The 12,975-nt window shown below is 36.3% G+C and overlaps 1 protein-coding gene across 1 annotated transcript in view; it reads left to right on the forward strand.

Moving 5' to 3' along the window:
- The window catches only part of TENT4B (terminal nucleotidyltransferase 4B), a 114,659-nt gene extending 103,701 nt beyond the window's left edge, over nucleotides 1-10,958 (forward strand). The window contains exons 8-12 of the mRNA XM_033941711.1: nucleotides 852-978; nucleotides 1,077-1,180; nucleotides 2,239-2,420; nucleotides 4,364-4,525; nucleotides 7,174-10,958. Of these exons, the coding sequence (XP_033797602.1) occupies nucleotides 852-978; nucleotides 1,077-1,180; nucleotides 2,239-2,420; nucleotides 4,364-4,525; nucleotides 7,174-7,353 (755 nt within the window). The 3' untranslated portion in view covers nucleotides 7,354-10,958. The remainder of the gene's footprint in view (nucleotides 1-851; nucleotides 979-1,076; nucleotides 1,181-2,238; nucleotides 2,421-4,363; nucleotides 4,526-7,173) is intronic.
- Nucleotides 10,959-12,975: the final 2,017 nt, after the last annotated feature.

Raw genomic sequence — 12,975 nt, forward strand, 5'->3', positions numbered from 1 at the left:
AGCCCAGAAGGATGGGAAGCAGAGCAAAAGAATGCTAATGAAGCTCCCTACAAGAATTCTCGCAAGAAGGGATTGACTATACACATATTCAGGAATGGAGTGTGTCTACTAGAAAGAAGATTATCAAGGTAAGAAACTAATCTTTCCATACCTAATAGTTCAGAGTTGTAGATTAATTATTTTTGTTGCAAATGAGAGGGTGAAGTAACAGTTAAAGTTGTGGTGACTTGGATGTATCTAAAAGAAAATATTCTCCAGTATATATTTTGCTGTTCTCCGAGCCCATTGAAAAAACAACAACAAGGCATGCATGATGAGTTTAATTTCCTTGATATGTGAATGCAAGCTTTTTTCATGTTAAGTAAAATTGTGTTCCCTTCATTTATGGGGAGGAGTAATATGTTCTTTAATGGATTGTAGTTCTGTAGTTTTCCTTTGCTTGAAGAGCCTAAAAGTAGCCATTTTGAAGTAATAGCTGGTGTAAGCAGCAGCAGATGGTTGATTTAAGGAATAGAATGTACGAGAGCAAAATATGTGATAGATTTACAAAGGTAGTTTTGCATCATTTTGGAAGAACAGCCTTCCAAAATACTTTCTCTAACTTATGATCTAGTGCATAGGAGATGCTGTCAAGATACTACTTCAGATGGAGAGGAGCAGATCCTAGAAGCAGCCTTGGCAATATCAATAAAACATTCTGTATTGGTTAAATATTTGACTTAATCAGCATAATGCAGATGCTGTGGCAGAACCATAGATATATTTCTCATTAATTATCAAAATTTGATTACTCTTTTTACTATTGTAAGAGTAAGCTTTACTCAGTTCATAATTTACATTTTTTTTTAAAGGTAATGATGTTGGTCGGAGTTCATATGGTGCTATGCAGGTGAAGCAGGCTTTTGATTATGCTTATGTTGTCTTGAGTCATGCAGTGTCACCAATAGCTAAATACTACCCCAACAATGAAACTGAAAGGTAAAATTTAACCTACATATTTATCATCCAGTAATCCACTGTAAAGTGACCTATTTAAACATTCCCAGAACTAATACATTTTTTTTCCACTTCTGCAGTATATTGGGTCGAATAATTAGAGTGACACAGGAGGTGGTAACATACAGAGAGTGGATATCAAAGCACTGGGGTCAACAAAGTAAAACTGAACCTTCATACAATGGTGAGATTTACATTGTGATGTACTTATCCCATCTACTTCTACCAAAAAAATTTACATTTCATAACTCCATATGTATTTAGAACAATTATATTCTGAACTTTACATACACATTGGATTGGAATGGAGATTGGCAGGTACCCTTTTAGGATAATTTAGTTTCTTGAGACTGACTGTGGTATACAAGTTCATCTTATCTCTTATAAATCACAATTTCTACTCTTAATTTGCTGTGTCAAATACATTCTTTGTGGGCTCAAATTATCTTGGGGTTTTCTTTATTATAATATTTTTAAAAATTATGTGCACCACTTCTGTGTTTTTTGAGAAGTGGTATATCAACTCTTTCATATAAGCAAAAGCTTAAAGAGGTCTGGGTTCTTCAGCTTGGAGAAGAGATTGCTGAGGCGGGGAATATGATAGGTCTATAAAACCCTGAGTGGAATGGAATAGGTAAACATGAATAGAATTTTTTACTTGTTCAAAAAGTACAAAGGCGAGGGAACACTCCATTGAAATTATGTACAGTAATAGTTAAAAACAAATAGAAAATTGCTAGAGAATGTGGTAAAAGCAGTTAGCGTAGCTGAGTTTTAAAAAAACTCCTGGAGGTAAAGGAGAAACTCCTGGAGGTAAAGTCCATAAACCATTAAGTTAGGACCAGCGGGAATCTTCTTCTTATCCCTGGAGTAGGTAGCATGGAATTTTGCCTCTTTGAGCTTCTGCCAGATATTTGTGACTTGGCTTGGTCACTGTTAGAAGCAGGAAACTGCACTTAGACTTTGTCTGACCCAGTACAGCAATTCTTAAGTCTTGTCTCTTGAACATTACTGTTAGTTTGGTATCTTACTATATCTAAAAAAAAATTCAAGGCCTGCTAATGTTATAATTTTAAGAAGTTCATCTTCTGGTTAAGATATATACCTCTTCCTATAGGCCAAGGCCAGCAGTTAGTGGGGGGGAGGGGGGTTCTGTCTATCCCACACCAGATTTTATTGTATTGTATTCAGTTTTATTGTAAACATAGCTTCAGTTCTGAAAAAGCTGTCCTTTTCTTTCAGGAAATGATGTAACTTTGATAGTGGATAATCAGCAGCTAGACAAATGTAACAATAATGTGTCAGAACAAAATTCTGCTTTGGGACAGCCTAAAAGTAAAGCTTCTGAAGCTCTCAGTAAACATTCAAACTCTTCATCAGGGCCATTATCATCGTCGTCCTCTCTATCCAGTTCTAGTGATGTGGTAAGTATTTCTGTTAGTTTTCATTTATCAAAGGCATCTTTCTGCAAAATTCACAAAGCTTGTAGGGGTTTATTCTACAGCAGGGCATCTATTCTGTATAGAAAAGTAGGCGCCTACTTTCTTTTTAGAATACTAGTGTAATGGATATGTTCACACTTATAATTTAGGCACTAGCATGTATATCAGTAATAGAGCTAGTATGAGTGCTGGTGCCTAAATTCCCAGAGATACGTGCACTCTAAGTTACAGGATATGTGCACGAGTCCTTTCCATACTCAGCCCAGACTCCACCCACAAGTATACCAGCCTGTCAAACACATTGTACGTGTGTGTATTTACAGAGTAGTGCTTAGGTGGATTTTTTAAATTTACATGCATATGTACACACATGTATGTTAGTGTATTATTTTAAAATTATATGTGAAGCAGTGTAATCAATATCTTCATATCACTTATTAGGTCATCAGATGTGCTTTTCCGTTTACTGATCACTTTTAATCATCGGAAACATATGCACAGCTTAGGTAACGATTCTGAAATCTTAAATCGTTACTTAGCACTCTTCATTAACCAAGTTTTTCACAATTTTTGTTTTTTATTTAGTAATTTTTAAATGTGGTTAAAACAAAAGCACTTATCTGTGTGCTCTATCTTCTATATTAACCTAGAAACATAGAAAGATGACGGCAGAAAAGGGCTATAGCCCATCAAGTCTGCCCACTCTACTGTCCCACCCCATTAAGTCAGAGTGCTGATCGACCCACGTAGAGATCCCACGTGGATGTCCCATTTATTCTTAAAGTCAAGCACGCTAGTGGCCTTGATCACCTGCACCGGTAGTTTGTTCCAGTGATCCACCACCCTTTCTGTAAAGAAATACTTCCTGGTGTCACCACCAAATCTCCCTCCTCTGAGTTTGAGCGGGTGCCCCCTTGTGACTGAAGGTCCCTTAGGAAAGAATATGTCATTTTCCACCTCGACACGACCTGTGACGTACTTAAATGTCTCAATCATGTCACCCCTCTCCCTGCGCTCTTCTAGAGAGTAGAGCTGCAACTTGCCCAGTCTTTCCTCGTATGAGAGACCCTTGAGTCCGGAGACCATCCTAGTGGCCATTCGCTGGACTTCCTAGTGGCCATTCGCTGGACTCCTAGTGGCCATTCGCTGGACTCTCTTCACCCGACATGTTTCGCCAAATGGCTGTTTCAAGGATATCCCCTATGATTGCAGATTCAGGCTGAACGGCGTTTGTAGGGGGCATCCTTGAAACAGCCATTTGGTGAAACATGTCTGGTGAAGAGAGTCCCCAGCCGATATAGAAGATAGAGCACACAAATAAGTACTGTTGTTTTAACCAAAATTAAAAATTACTAAATAAAAAAATAAATTGTGAAAAACTTGGTCAATGAGGACTGCTAAGTAACGATTAAGATTTCAGAATCGTTACCTAAGCTGTGCATATGTTTCTGATGATTAAAAGTGATCAGTAAATGGAAGAGCACATCTGATGACCTAAGTAATAGATATGAAGATATCAATGATTACACTGCTTCACATATATTTTTGGTATACTTGAGGAGTAATCAAATTAATAGCCTAATAGTAAATACTGAGTGTATTATTTTAAACATTTACATGTATAATCAGCACATTAGCACTTCACAAAGTTACACACCCAGTGTCATCCTTCACTTTTTTAATATAAGAAAGTGAGAGGAGGAAGAACAGTTTCTCAGCATTCTGTGGCTCTGTATGTTTTAGAGAAGAACAGTAAGTACTAATTTAAAAAAAATCCTTGAGTTAAATATATTGCACAACATATTCATTATATGTATCTGAACATTATAAATGTTTACAAATTCTATTTAATTTTGTTTACCTTTTTTAAATACACAAAGCTGATCTTTTGACACCTATTGAGTAATGTACTTCTCTGTATAAAGGACTCAGATGGAGCACCTTGCAAAACATCAAAACCGCTTAACTGTCGACAGTCCAGCATGAACAGGGTGATATCACAAGAAGCTTCAGCAGGATCTTCCCAGTCAAGTGGAAAAATGCAAAGCAGCCAGACTAACACACCCAGCAGTGTAAACAAACCCCAGGTGTGCAGAATTGAAATAGACTACAGCATTTTATTTTCCTTCAGGACCTGAATAGATGAATAATACCTGCATGAATATACTTGTAGCATATAAGACATGCAAGTTTGCACATTAGGCCTATAAATTAAATTGAGCTGCAGTGTTATCGGTGTTTCTATGTGCTACCAGGAACTTTCATTTTAAACTAAACTAAACCTTAAGTTTATATACTGCATCCTCTCCATAAAGATAGAGCTCGGCACGGTTTACAGCAGTGGTCTCAAACTCAAACCCTTTGCAGGGCCACATTTTGGGTTTGTAGGTACTTGGAGGGCCTCAGAAAAAAATAGTTAGTGTCTTATTAAAGAAATGACAATTTTGCATGATGTAAAACTCTATAGTTTATAAATCTTTCCTTTTGGCTAAGTCTTAATAATAATATTGTCATTTATAGCTAAAGAGACATATGATCAAGAAACTGTTTTATTTTACTTTTGGGATTATGATAAACATACCGAGGGCCTCAAAATAATACCTGGCGGGCCGCGAGTTTGAGACCACTGGTTTACAGGTACTTTAATAAATGAAGGAAGAACATAATAAGAATTAGTGGTTATAAAGGGGCTTGTGAGCTTTACATTTTTGAGAAAAGCCAGGTTTTCAGATGCTTTCGGAATAGTTGGAAGGAGCCCAGATTTTAGTTCTATAAAATATGAATCTTTAATGTCCCAAAAGATATAGTAACTGTAACCATAATTTATAAGTAGAGATGGACCAGTGCTGCTGTTTGACTAGCTCTTTTGATATGATATGCTAAATCCACTATAGTGTGAAAAAAACCCAGCTCTTCCAGGACTGGAAACACTACTTTTACAGCAAGTGGAGAAAAAAAGATCTCAGATGAACAGGGCACCGTTCTGGAACATAAAGTATTCAAAGTCAGGGGCCCAGAACTCCACTTGACTCAACATGCAGCTCCCAGGCATGGAAAAGGACCACAGTTCAAAAAACCAGAAATGCATTAACACATAATAGATGATCGCCCTTCTTTCTTCAAATGCAGTCTTAAATCCATTTGGACATCCCAAAATCTTCAGATCCCTATTTTGCTTCTGCTACATCAGGAGGAAGCTTCTGCTGAACAGCCCACAATGGAAAAAATAGCACACAAGTTAAAACCAAATAAAACAGTTTAAGATAAATATCTTGTAACAAAATTAGACAAAGATAGATAATCTGTGACTATGCAGCAATGGCTTCAAAACCATTTCTAACATCTAAGAGAACAAAGTAATAAGGTTAATGAAAATAATTTTTATACAGCAGAGTACTATATATTCTTAGTTCCAGGATGTTGTAAGGGATGATTCCCTCCTGCAGAACCATATGGCCATTACTAATGGAAAACAAGGGAGGGGACTTGCTCTTAATTCTAACATAATCCAAAATCAAATAACCTAAACTTCCTTTATAATAATCAAAGCTTACATTATAATTATCATAAAGGCCAGGTTAACGAGGAAACAAAAATGTTTTTTAATTTCCTCCTAAATGTATTTGTTTCCAACCTCAACTCTATAGTAAGCTTAATCCATAACTCAGGTCCATTGATGTTAGTACAGTGGCTTGAGATCCAGGGGAACTGGGTTCAATTTCTAATGCAGCTCCTTGTGACTCTTGGCAAGTCATTTAAGCCTTCATTGCTCCAGGTACAAAGTAAGTACCTATATGATTCATAACTTTGATTGTAATCACAGAAAGGTAGTATTTTCAAATTCCATCCCCTATCCCCTTTCCAATTATTTGAAAAGCTTTTGATATCCATCTTGTTTTTTGTAACAATATCTTTACCTAGAAATTGAAGTAGATTGTCTTGACCTGGTTGCAGTGGTCAATTTGGTATATAAGAAATAAGTTTCTCTGTCAAATATACTGGTTTCTGATAATGTAATACCTTAAAAATCAAAGTTAATAATTTAAACTGATCCTTTCCTTCACAGGAAGCCAGTGTAATTGACTCAAAAGATTTAGCACACTCCTAACAATCTGACTGCTGCATTCTAGATAATTTGTAATTTCTTAAAATTGTGGTAAACCCACATATAAAACATAACAAACACCTTTTTGTTAAGCCTTCTATAATCAGTAATTTTTTCAAGTCCAGAAACGGTTTCAGCTGCCTAATTATTTTTTATTATAAAACACCTTTGTAAAATGGTAGATATCTGATCCTTTTCCCAGTACCATTTTGCACTAACATAATACCCCAAACCCTCACAGACTGCTGTCATTGTTAATTTACTGACCTTATGAAGAGAGAATAACTTTTAAAAGCTAGTGACATTAGTGTAATAGCATATCTACAATTTTTTTTTGGTATTGCTATGTACCCAAGTGCATTAAAACAGCAACCACAATTGTTTGTGCAAGATGGTTAGCACAAAAGCAATCATGTCTGTATTTAGACTCCTGAAATATTTTCCAGTATAACTTTTAGTGGTGGTGACTGCTTTTATTATAAGTGGAGAATACTGCCTGTGACTTTTTTTTTTTAATCATTTTTGTTTGAGCATTTTCAAATTATTATCACAGTGTTAATTTTGCAGAATTTTCAACTGTTTTATTGAATGGTTAAATTGATGTCTGTCTGTCTTTTTCTTTTTTTTTAGCATGGCTCAGTGAGATTGTTTCGATCTTCTAATAAAGGCTTCCAAAACCAATCAAACACAAGCCACAACACACTGATGACGAACAAACCTCATCAAGGAAGTAAATCACACCAACAGTATTTCCATGGGAAAAAAAGAAAACACAAGAGGGACCCTGCACTCTCAGACCTTTGTAGATAGTTGCCTTTGTTATGGCTAACTGTTCTTGTGTGTGCAGTGACTTTCTGCTACAGGATGGTTTGAAACCGACTTCTGGGATCTTTGGAAGCTTCAAACTGTTCAGACATTGATTAACAATTGCATTTTTCCTAGCTCGCCACGGAATGGATCATGAAGACTTTTTGACTGAAAAGAAAAAAAAAAGCGCACACAAAATGGCTGCTCATTTGATGTCATATGCTACAACAGGATCATTTAGGATGTTAAAGCTTAAATATAAAATTAGTATGTCTCCTCAGCTTTAATGCTGAATTATAGGGTTAGTGTTCAGTGTGTGTAAGGGGTGGTACACAAAACGAGAAAAAAATAAAAAATGAAGAAAAACAAAAAGTACTTTGAGGCAAACACAGACAAGGCAAAATATTTGTGCATGGTTTTTTTTTTATTTTTTCATATATTTTATTGTGTATATAGATGACCATATTAGAGAGAGAATTATTGGCATTTGTAATAGTGGATTTGTTAATGTTTTCTATCTTACATTACTGTTTAAATTATAGTTTCTTAATTTCCTCAGGATTAGTTTGTAAGATAAAGCCCAAGTTGTCACCTTGATCAGTGGGCAGCAAAAATGCATACAAGTTCTTCCATAACTAAAAATTATTTCCTCAAGCAAAAAAAAAAAAAAAAATTCACATTGATTACTTAAAATCTGCTTCAAAGATTGTTATTGGAAAAAAAATACCAATCTATGGTGACATGTTTTTACATTTTGCTTATTATAAAAATATGCACATGTCCCTATTGCATATTGGAAGCTAATTTAATAGATTTCCCTAGAACTTGTTAAAGAGGGCCCTAGTGTTTTAGCCATTTCTGACACCTCCATGTTGGTGCCATTACCACTAAGATAATGTTTAACATCTGCTGACTTAGCAGTTTTATTATGAAGGTTGAAGTTGGTTCTGTATTCCTCCTTTCTGTAAAAGTTTTGACATAAGCTTTGGAAGTTTAACTTTTCAATGCTGCCTTGGTGACTAAGCTTGCTTGTTTTCCTGTTTTTCCCCATCTGCCTTTTACATTTTAATTCTTGGTACAGTAGAATTTAAGGAACAAGCTTCATTGTAGAAAAGGGTACTTTTATTTTTCTTTCTTTTGGAACCAATTATTTGAAATCTTCATCATTTGCAGTGAAACCTACAAAAAAAGTTGATTATTTTTTAGGTTCTTTTTCTACATCTTTTAGCCTTATTTTTGTCCAGCTTCTTTGAGAATTTGATGACCTGCTTGAACCATATTTTGGACAATTTTATAAAGGCTAGGGTTATACTTTGTATGCATTGAATGTTATATTTAGAACTCCCTTTAGTATCTCTTTTTGCTGTTTCTTTTGTATACACATATATTCAGGGACTTAAGAGAAGTCTTGCTGGATAGAAACCACTGAGCAATGTTTGCTACTGGTATTATGCAGAACTATTTAGTAATGATGTGTAATACATGTATTTCTTTGTTTTCTGCTCACTACCAATTTCCATCTTATTTATTGTAATTCTCCAATCCTGCAACAAGATTGAATCAGAAACCAGGGCTCTCAAAAAAACTGATACCCAGTCGAGTCTAGGGTACATTTCTCTGAGAAGCAAGAACTGGCACGGGATAACAGTTTACTGTGATGTGAATGACCAGCCGCTAAGAAACTTATAGCTTTATTTTAAGCAGTAACAATATTTTCTTTAGATGCGGCCTGGGAGAGCAATCCCAGTGGGTCAGGAGCTTCACCAGAACCCCAAACGGTCTTAACCAGTTTTTGATTTATCTAGCAACAATAAGGGCTATATGCACCAAAATATTTCTAGAGTTGAGATCTGTGACAGAGTAGTTAGCTGTGTTTAATTCCCCAAGGCAATTCTGTTGCTTTTATGGGACTATATACAGCTGGGTACCATGCACTTGATTAGCATTCCTCTACCTGTTTTCAGCAGCCAAGTATAATAATAAACCAAGGACTGTTAAATATTGCCCATAAAGAGGCCATTTTGTAGAAAGGTAGACATCTAGTTATAAAACTCCTTCAGTGCAAGTTTTTGGGGGCTTTGGACTCAAATACCCAGTTCACCAATGAGCCTACCATTTTGTGTGGAAATAGGCACAGGTTTATACTGGGTATACTTAACGTGCCTTTTGGGATTACCCCCATACAAATATATAGTGGCAGCAGTTTTAGAAATGGGTGTTATGGCTATGTAGCTGCACAGTCAAACTATGAACTACTGTCATGGGTTTGTGGTAGATAAATTTATACCTTTAAGTAGGCAGCTTTACATGACAAGACATTTGGGCTAAAGCTCGAAATATGCAGGTAATGCTTGCTTTATTTTATTTAAATTTTTTTAAATGAATATGTGGTGTATCAGTAAGGTAGCTTTTGTTCCTCTAAGGTGTTACCTGCTCTGTTAATATTTGGGTTTTTCTGACAGGTTTCTCATTCTTTTAGAAATATGGAAAGTATTTCATCAGAAAAGAACATCTAATTTAAGTGTGGCATGTTGTTGTGGGAAAAGAAGGAATTGTGGAGCCTTAATATGTGTTTTCAAATCTTAATATACATAGTCACCAATTTAAATTTATCCCAAGAAATATGAAGGCGTATGTAACATTCAGCAAGGCTCAGATTAGTGTAAGTTTGCTAATTAAATATTATATATCAAAACTTGTCATCACTGAAATTATTAAACTTTCAAGTTTTTTTTTAAAGTGTTTTACTCCAAAGAAGAAGAAAATTATATTCCGAAAATGACTTTGTAAAACTACTAACTTGCATATAACATTGCATAAATTCTAACATTAAAAAAATGATGTCCATTTGATATTTTAAATTTTTATTCAGGTTGTATAAATTTTATCAGCAAGGTATTGAGCCTCTATCAGAAACTCACACAATTCATAGTGCATAATCACAGTATTATCATTTGCTATTTTCATTGTGAAATTGTTATGATTACCCAGATTTTTGTGTTTAACTACTTAGGGAACAATTATTTATAAACTGAGATTGAAGTCCAGTATTTGCTGCTATAAATGAACTGTTCCAGACACTTAATCCCTGCAGAGATCTGTGTTCCATTTACTGCACTGAAGTGTTAGAAAGACTTGCCCTCATTGTCGAAAACAGATGTACTATTTGGGTGCTGATATTAGTGTTCCAGTAAGCATGTGATTTTTTTAAGGTGGTGGTAGCGGGAAGATAATCTTGATTCCATTGGGAATCTTAGGTTTGCTTCAATTTATGGTTTTCATAAATTTAATGGGAAAAAATAGCTTTTTTTTCCTGGACTGCTTAAGTTTCTTTTTGGTAAACAGTATCTTTCTAAAAGAAAAAGCATGAAGGAATATTGAGGTACTTTTTTTTTAAAATTTGCCTCAAATGACCAGCACTGTATTCATAATACTGTATATCTTGCAAATCTTTATTTAAATGGAACAGTTGAACTGTTCATTTTTCAATCTGAAGTAAAATACTTTTAAGATTTTTAGTTGGCCTGCTCATTTGTCTGTAAATTTCATCTATGTATTTGACTCGATCTAGAAAATTTTGTGACACTGAATAAATGTTTTAATTTAAACATTGCAGTTTATCAATATTTTTGAAATATAGTATATAAAGTTTGAATGCTAAATTGCCGTGGGCATTTTTATGCAGGGTTCTGCATTTATAAAGTACATGCATAAGTAATATCCAATAGTGAATGGAGGAGCATGCATCATGGTAGAGAAATAAAGATTGCAAGTTTATGGACCAGCATACTGTTTGGGAGAGCAAAAATGAATTAAAACAATGTTAAATAATTCATTAAGGGGGCCTATATATGAAAATTATGCTATAAAAAGTGAACTAAAAATAGGGGCAGTTTTACTAAATTGTGGTAAGTCTTAGCACATACTGGGGTTCTTTTACTAAGCTGCGATTAGCACTAGCGCACTCTTACCACAGCTTAAAAGGGCTTACCATGGGACCTACTGAAGCATTCTAAGTTCCTGATCTGTGTTCTAAATTTTTTTTTTTTTTTGTGGAGGGGAGAAAATTTGTGCTAATCAGCACATCTACGTTACCGTGTACTAACTGGTGGTAAGCACTCGCACATTAATTTCTATTATCCCAGGACAAGTAGGCAGTATATTCTCACATGTGGGGTGATGTCAATCGCAGAGCCCCAGTATGGACAGTATAAAAAGTGTACTGTCACTTTAAACTTCTTAGAAGTCTCGAGACCACCCAAACTGCACATGTGCCAGTGCCTTCCCACCTGATGTCAGCTCACAGAACCATCAGTTCTTAGTTTTTCGCAGAGCTAAGAAGTTGGGGTTTAAAAAAAAATAATTCCAAAATGCCTAAATTTCAATTTTGTGCCTTCGTGAGTTTTTTTAAAAAATATTCTTCAGTTTTTACGTTGAATTACCTCATTTAATATTTATTTTGTGTTTTCCATTTTCGAGCCTTTGGATTTCAGGCTGGGAACATTTAACTTTTTTCGGCTACTGCTTAACTTGATCCCCGGGACAATTTAGTGTTTTGACCTCTTATCAGACATTTTTTCCCTTCAATGTCAAAGCCACCTAGCAGCTTCAAGAGGTATACTCGGTGTAATGGGACCATCTCAGTCAGTCCCTGATCTGCACAATTAGTGTCTGCAGTGCCTTGGTCCCAAACACTGGGTAGATTCTTGCTCTCATTGCTCAAAACTTTAAAAAGGTTTCAGCAAGAAAAGCTGTTTAGGATATCAGGAACATGGAAAACTTTGTCTACCGCATCACTGAAAGGCACTAGCCAGAAACAACATCGACGTCGGCTCCATCAGTACCACCATTGGGATCTACTAATAAACAGGCTAAGAAGCATAGTCATACTTCACCTTCATGACACATTGCAAAGAACCACGCTTTCTCATCTTTACAACTGGTGTCCCCTTAAAGGCATGCTTCCTCATCGAGGTCACCAATGCCTAGACACACTGTAGCACCTCTGTGCTGACTGCTTATGGTACCAGTTCCTTCAATACAGGACCAGCTTAGAGAGCTAGTACAAAAGGAATTGGCTATCATGCTATAAGCATAAATAGCCTAAGCTTGTACTTCGACTCCATCGCTACCGGCCCAGCCCGAGCATCACTCTATAAGGCCTTCATGTACCAGAGAATGCACTCATCGCCGGACATCAAGGTCCAGATCATCCAGGTGTTGCAGTACCTCTTCTCATTCGAAGTCTGACTGGCATTGAAGATGAGCCTGAAGTGCCTCTCAATGTCTGTCTCGACACCATAACTGACTCTCCTCTCAATGTCGACATTTCTGTAAGGCAGTGTTTTTCAACCGCTGTTCCACGGCACACTAGTGTGCCGCGAGATGTTGCCTGGTGTGCCGCAGGGCCGCCATCAGGGCAGTACTACCAGTCCTGCATTCAGGGGCCCGGAGCTGACAGGGGGCCCGGGCTCCCCCAGGGTCCTAGGCAGTGTTCTAAGGCAGGGGCGCCAGTAGCTCGCCAAGGCAAAGTGAGTTGATCACCCAGGATTCACTTTGTCTTGGCGATCTAATCTATCGAGCCGATAAGTCTTCTTCTCCCCGACGTCAATTCTGCAGTCGGAG

Source organism: Geotrypetes seraphini, chromosome 4 (assembly GCF_902459505.1).
Source record: "Geotrypetes seraphini chromosome 4, aGeoSer1.1, whole genome shotgun sequence".
Classification (NCBI taxonomy): Eukaryota; Metazoa; Chordata; class Amphibia; order Gymnophiona; family Dermophiidae; genus Geotrypetes; species Geotrypetes seraphini.